General features: G+C 37.8%; 1 protein-coding gene across 3 annotated transcripts in view; it reads right to left on the bottom strand.

Moving 5' to 3' along the window:
• LOC144014208 (glycerol kinase-like) overlaps positions 1-6,324 on the bottom strand; it is an 11,938-nt gene extending 5,614 nt beyond the window's left edge. Inside the window, exons 1-13 of one of the 3 annotated variants that reach the window (XR_013282426.1) lie at positions 6,091-6,324; positions 5,701-5,774; positions 5,504-5,610; positions 5,355-5,432; positions 4,368-4,447; positions 3,094-3,231; positions 2,906-3,015; positions 2,765-2,831; positions 2,587-2,604; positions 559-594; positions 365-432; positions 246-288; positions 93-173 (exon numbers count right to left, since the gene is read on the bottom strand). Coding sequence is in view for 2 of the 3 variants with exons in the window: in XM_077513842.1 (XP_077369968.1) it covers positions 93-173; positions 246-288; positions 365-432; positions 559-594; positions 2,587-2,604; positions 2,765-2,831; positions 2,906-3,015; positions 3,094-3,231; positions 4,368-4,447; positions 5,355-5,432; positions 5,504-5,610; positions 5,701-5,774; positions 6,091-6,312 (1,122 nt within the window). In the remaining variant the exon portion in view is untranslated. The remainder of the gene's footprint in view (positions 1-92; positions 174-245; positions 289-364; positions 433-558; positions 595-2,586; positions 2,605-2,764; positions 2,832-2,905; positions 3,016-3,093; positions 3,232-4,367; positions 4,448-5,354; positions 5,433-5,503; positions 5,611-5,700; positions 5,775-6,090) is intronic. The other 2 variants (XM_077513842.1, XM_077513843.1) reach the window with 2 other exon arrangements.
• Positions 6,325-6,853: the final 529 nt, after the last annotated feature.

Here is a 6,853-nt window from a genome sequence, read left to right as displayed (position 1 = left end):
AATCAAATCGATTGAGGACATCAGAATTGATGGCCATCCCTACTCGACAAGTATGCAAATATACGGTCACAATTGGATTTGTGGTGCTGTACCTCTAACGCGTAGCAGGCGGGTTTGTCTCGACCCAGTTTGTAGGCCACAGTGGTGAGGAGTCCGTGGTCAGACATGACTGGCTGCGAGCAAAAGGGAACAGCAATTAAGTTGCCGATACGTGACAACTTCACGCATCAGCAACAGGACGGCACCTTGGGTCCAGTGTTGCGCAGCAGAAAGCAGCCGGTTCCATAACTGCAATGCAAAACAAAAAAAGGAGTCATCAAAGTAAATCCTTTTTTTTTTTTCCTCTCTCAGACACTTTACTGACGTGTTTTTAGCTTGCCCGTCCTGGAAGCACATCTGTCCGACCAACGCTGCCGACTGATCCCCGAGACACTGAATAAGGGAGGGAAATGCACGAGCATCATATATGCGGCAGTTCACATCAGCCCATAACAAAAAAAAGAATTAAGGAAAAAATAAAAAAAGAATTAAGAAAAAAAAAAAATCACAAATACTTACCCCTGAAATGGGAATACCAGAAAGTGCTCCTGATTTCTGCCAAACAATCACATGTGATTACTGACATTTATTTCCTGTCACTCATAATAATAATAATAATAATAATAATAATAATAATAATAATCCACATTCATAGGGTACATTGAACGAAACACCCAAGTAAATTCAAAAACTCTATTATAAAAAAAAAAACTAATACACCATGGGAAAGCACCTTACCCAGATGATGTAATCGACATTATTTGACCGCATGAAGTCAAATAACAGGTGCAATAAAGCAATACTATATGGGTTCATATTGCTATAAGGTGCCTTTGCTGTCCTCATCAGAATCCTCAAAATCATCATACACTCAGGTCTTATAAGAGACCAAAAACATTTGCATATATAGGCCAATGATAATTCTCTTAAGATGTGATTTTTTTTTTTTAGATGGGTGTGAGTCGGCATGCCACATATTGCTACACCATCAGTGGACAAGTGATACTAAATTCATTCTTTAGCATGGTTTTATTGTCCATATTTGATCAATTTGATGCTATTTTCATAAATCATTGTGAACATTTTGCATGTTTCCCTTAAATTGTTGTCCATCCTGTCATGATAAGAAGAAGCTGTCATGTTTACAATCATCATTTTGTCTTTCTTCAATGGATACCGAAAGAGTGGGCACCAGCAAACAATATCGACATTTTAACGCTGGTTTCTAATTGTCATCATCATGTTTTTGGAAATGAAGGTCCATCATTTGCTCATGAAATGTTAGCATTAGCCAAAAATGTCCATCCAGTCAGCAATTATGCAATTTGGAGGTACGTTGTCTACTTGTAGGTTGTCGTTTTTGTTTTGTTATGCTTTTTAAAACATGTTTGAGATTGACCAATATGTATTTCTAACAGCATAACACCTACTTCATTGAATAAATATCAAGTTATAAAATAAATATGATTTAAAAAAAATAATCAATTATCCATCCATCCATTTGCTTGACCGCGTATTCCTCACAAAGGTCACAGGGGGTGCTGGAGCCTATCCCAGCTGGCTATGGGCAGTAGGCAGGGTACACCCTGAACTGGTTGCATAATCAATTATAAACTATTTAATTATTACTATAAAATTATTATTATTATTATTATTAGTAGTAGTAGTAGTAGTAGTAGTATTTTATAAAAATATTCTTTAAAAATAATATTAAAAACGTAATTATAGGTGAATGGATTTTTTTGGGAAGTCTCAAAAGCACCTTATGGCAATATTGACTAAAACAGTGAAGGTCATATGGGCTCTCGTGTTCTCCATATACAAGGTTCAATTTTAAAAATTAATATCTTTGAAAAGTTAATTAAAAAAAAAAAAATCTTAACAAAACCCTCTTAAAAATATTCACCCATTTCCACCAAAAAACAAAAAAAAACAAAAAACACACCATGACCTCAATTTCTTCACTCCTCTGTGAGGCGACTAAGGTGCGTTCAAGAAGTGAAGAGATTTAGAAGGTTTTATGCGATCGGTGGAGCAGAAGATGGTGAGTGCCAAGTCACAAGCAAAACCTGCCAGCCCATTTCGAAATTCACTGAATATATTTGCACAACAAAATTTAAATGATGCAAGTAATTAACCGATTAGAAAAAGAGGAGGATGAGAGTGTGCAATGCAGTGGATCAAAAATCCTCATAACATTAAATGTCAAAAGAACTAACATCTAACAGGTCCTATTCCAAATTGGCGGTAAAAAAAAATGTTGATTAAAAAAAAAAAAAAGCCTTTTTAATTAAGCGATTTATCGTGATTAATCAAAATTCTAAGATGTGATTAAAAAATATAACTGTTTGACAGCTCTATATTCAATTGAAACTGCATATTTTTTGATTATATCTTAAAAAAAAAAAAAAAACGTGACAGCAAAGTAGCTCAGCCACTGAACTTGGAAGTTGGAAATGAGCTTTTTAGAACAAAATATAAGCAACCAACCACAAAGAAGCAGCAGCATAAAGGGTAACTTTAGTGTGAAGTTGCAATCGGACTTACCCAGCTACAACAGATTTTCTACCAGTGAGAGAGAGAGGAGACAACGGCACACAAAATAATGCCCACAAGAGTTTCTCCGTCAACATTCATGCACTCACAACAGCTTTAGTTTTTTTTTTGTTTTTTTTTAAGCGGCCTGGCAAAAAAAATACAATTAAAAATTGTGACGATGGCTCACCATGAGGCCGTAGATTTCAGAAGAACTTCTCACTCGGGGAAGAATCTCCATTGGAATACCAAAATATCTGATTGGGATCCAGAGAAAGTAGAATGTCATCAATGTGACGTCATGTACACAAGCGACCAGTAGGTGTCATACTTGCATAGCTCCGGGTCCCAGTCCATGGTGTGAATGTTGAACAACATGGTTCGACTGGCATTGGTCACGTCGGTGCAGTGGACCCCTCCAGACTTGCCCCCGGTTAAACACTGGAGGACATTTTCACCCAGTCATGCGCTACTTCTTTTAAACAGAAAACAAAAAACAAAGAGCAACAAATGTCTGACCCAAATAATCCACGAGTCCACAGTGCCAAACATGGCGCGGCGGGAAAGTACAGCTTTGTGAACGTCGTCCACGTTGTCCATCAACCAACGAAGTTTCACCGCACTGAAGTAAGTGCTGATGGGGAGGCCCGTTTTATGCTGCATGATGGGAAAAAAAGGGGTTGAGGGGTTTGCATCAATTTACAAGGATGTTAACTCATTCAAGCCCAAAAGCATGTAAACAACGTAGGGGTGTGAATTGCCTAGTACCTGACGATTCGATTCGTATCACGATTCACAGGTCACGATTCGATTCGATACCGATTAATCCCGATACGAATGGTCACGATTCGATACCGATTAATCCCGATACGAATTTATAAGTCGATTGTTGCGATTTTTTTCCATTCAAATTTAGAAAATACTATCAGTAAATTTGTACATGTACACTGTAAGATTTGTATGAATATATTTATCTAAAACTTGAGGCTTATAACCGTGAGCCACTGTACACAAACAGTTTGCAATCTGTTTCACATTTGAACAGCATTAAAATAAAAATATTAAGGCTTAATGTGCCGTTCATATAACATTCTTCCATGCTCAAGGTGTGAATCCTAAAAAAAAAAAAAAAAAAAAAAAAAAAAAAAAAAAAAAAAAAAAAAAAAAAAAAAAAATCGATTCTGAGATTATTGAATCGATTCGAGAATCGCGCGATGTAGTATCGCGATATATCGCCGAATCGATTATTTTTAACACCCCTATAAACAAGTTTTTAATATTTTGTCATTCACTCCCAAAAACGTGTTTACACATTTTTTTAATGCATACAGAATGCTTTGATGCAGCTTCTGAAATAAAGAGGTGGTTTAAAGCAATGATAGTTTTTAAAAACACTGCCAGCAGGTGGCACTAGAGTATAAGAGATCGGCCAGGGCCATGTTGCAACAAGCTCTTGTTAGTATTTTCACCAGGATTGTGAATATTGATGAAACTTAGCTATATTCTAATGCTAATTCCTGCAAAATGGTAACAGATAAATACTTTTTTTTCTTATGAAAGAAGAGACTCTAGTCTTTCTTTTGGTAGGTTCCATGTTTTAAAAGCAATAGAGCACAACATTCTGCGGGCCTTGCAAAATCAGTCAAAATCTAGGACAGGAGCGAAGGAGGTTGCTTCAGTGAAAATGGCTGCTGGGAGTGAATGAGTTAACTTATTGTTACAACAGCAAGCTTTTTTTTTTAAAATATTTGCCACACAGAAAGGAAACTGGAAATGGAAAAAATGTTGTTCACCTTCAAGTGGTTTTTATTCCTCCCTGGTGTTTTGTTGATCAGACTCTCAACTGTGGATTGAGTTCGCAGGTCAAGCCAAACTGGAAAAGAACAAGTTTTCTTGCTGAGGTCAGTCATGTAATGAAATGAATACTAGTGCTGTCATTATTGAATAGTTTTAGAATCAGTTAACCTATCAATTACTCAATCGATTAATGGAATCATCTGATTCATTTTAATTTTGCAATGAAGTGTATTAGAAAAAAAGCATCCCCCCCCCCCCCCCCCACCCCCCCCCCTTGATTACTGTTTATTAACCAGTGGTTGGTGTTTAATGTGTATTGTCTATTACTATAGTTGATATGTATGTTTATGTCTAGTTCTTACTATTAAATTCTTGGAATATATAATGTATTACCATTGTTGTTATGAACTATAAGAATGTGATATCTGCTGCTTATGGTAACATCACCATTTCAGTTAATGGTATGCCATGATATTGTTTATATATTATGACAAAATTGTAACCAACTTGCAGGAAGTACTTACTGTACATTTGTGTTTTATTGATTAGAGATGGGGGTTGGATTAAATATATTTTCTTCTCCCCACTCCCTTTCAGGCAAAATCATATTTCATTTATTTTTTGTTCATTTTATGAAACTATAGCATGAATTGTTGCTCGTGTTCAACTGTAAGTTGTTGCCTGAAATAAATGAAAATTAAATATTTCGTACTTTGTATAGTGTTGAAAAAAAAGCCGGGGGGGGGGGGGGGGGGGTATCAGGTTTAGTCATTGTTTGCAAATGTCTTATTTTTATTAAACACAGAAGATAATCCGTCTTCTTTGAAGGACTACAGAGAAATCAGTGAACAATTACTGGTGATAGACTGAAATCGCAGGATTTGGACAATTTGAAATTAAACAACGGCTCCATGCGATTATTAAAATAGTTGTTGATTAATTTGATCATCGATTAATCACTACAGCTCCAATGAATATATTACCTATTGCATTGTAGAGTGGCTCCCCCGTTTCTTTGTCCCAAACAAGTGTGGTTTCCCTTTGGTTGGTCACGCCAATCGCTGGAAAGAAACAAAACAAACATTTCAATAAATGTGATTATTGAAACGGCAAAAGTCCCAATGAAGCCTACCTTTAATATTAGTGACGTCAATATTGAGCTGGGTGAGTTTTTCACACGTGCGCTCCATGCACTCGTACACAGACTGCAAGATTTCTTTGGGGTCCTCCTCCACCCATCTGAGACGCACAAGCACAATTCATTCAGGTCTTCCTGCACAGCAACTGGATTGGTTCATTAGTGGATGATTTAAATCATCACACACTGACCCTTCTTTGGGGAAACTCTGCTTTATTTCCACCTGGTGGTGGCTGAGGAGTTCTGCCGTTTTGGAATTGAACACCTGCCAAAACAGCACAGGAGTTATATGTTTACTCATGTAAACATTTGGATCACTAAACTAGACGGAGCATTAAGGAGTAATACTTCTTGTCCTAACATTAAGCCTAGGTCAAGCGAATATTGACGTGGGGTCTGAGTTTGACTTCAACATCTGTAGTGTATAAAATAGCACGCTATATTTTCAAGAACTTCGTGTGACACGTGCGGACAAAACTAATAAATGAATAAATAAATCGAAGAAATGGCTTGTGCGGTCATGAAAACCGACCTAGTAATTAGCAGCAGCGGCTGAGCCACTCGTGCCCGCTTCGTCTTACCAAGAACCGTGTGGAGCTGGTGCCCTGGTCGATGGCAGCAACCAGCGGCCCGAGCGTGACGCGGTGTGAGGACCCAGCCATGGCGCTGATCATGAGGAGCCCTGCAGCACCGAAGCCCCGCAGCCGGTTGGACGCAAAACCGGTCGCTCTGCTCCAGCTACAGGAGAATTTGAAGAGGGTTGAAGCAGGGCGTGGAGTCCGGCGCCTAATTTTGGCGTACATATGTTATCATGGGCGCTTAGTGATGACGTCACAGCCCGAACAGAGCGGGTTTGCCACTGCTGCATTCGGGGATGGTCGGAAGTAGTTGGTTTTGGAATTAATAAAGGAATTTAAAAAAAAAAAAAGTTTTATTCCCAGTTAAACAACCAAAATGACGAATAGCGATAAATTGTTTTTTATTTTGGTCCTCAAAAACTATTTTGACCTCCAGCAAACTTACCTGCTCACAGTTTTGCTTAATTTATTGTTTTTATCTTATTTCATAAGTATTCCATACAGTTCGGTAGTTGACCGTATAATTTCATGCAGGGAAATAGCGGCATACTGTCACGTAGGTTGTGTTACGTGGATTTATGTCGAATATTTATGAATGAAGAAAGCTATCTCGTTTTATACTCGTATAAATTGTGTTCTACCATTCACGGCATGTGTTTCCGAATGGATCGCCATTGCTGAGGGACGTCACTTGTCGTCCGTCGGTGAAGTCGGGGTCTTTTTTTCTTTTCTTTGTTTTTTCGACTTGCAAGTGGAATTACCTAGT

This window comes from Festucalex cinctus, chromosome 2 (genome assembly GCF_051991245.1).
Source record: "Festucalex cinctus isolate MCC-2025b chromosome 2, RoL_Fcin_1.0, whole genome shotgun sequence".
NCBI lineage: Eukaryota > Metazoa > Chordata > Actinopteri > Syngnathiformes > Syngnathidae > Festucalex > Festucalex cinctus.
The sequence above is the reverse complement of the archived record's forward strand: the minus strand, read 5'-3'. Positions and strand labels throughout refer to the sequence as shown.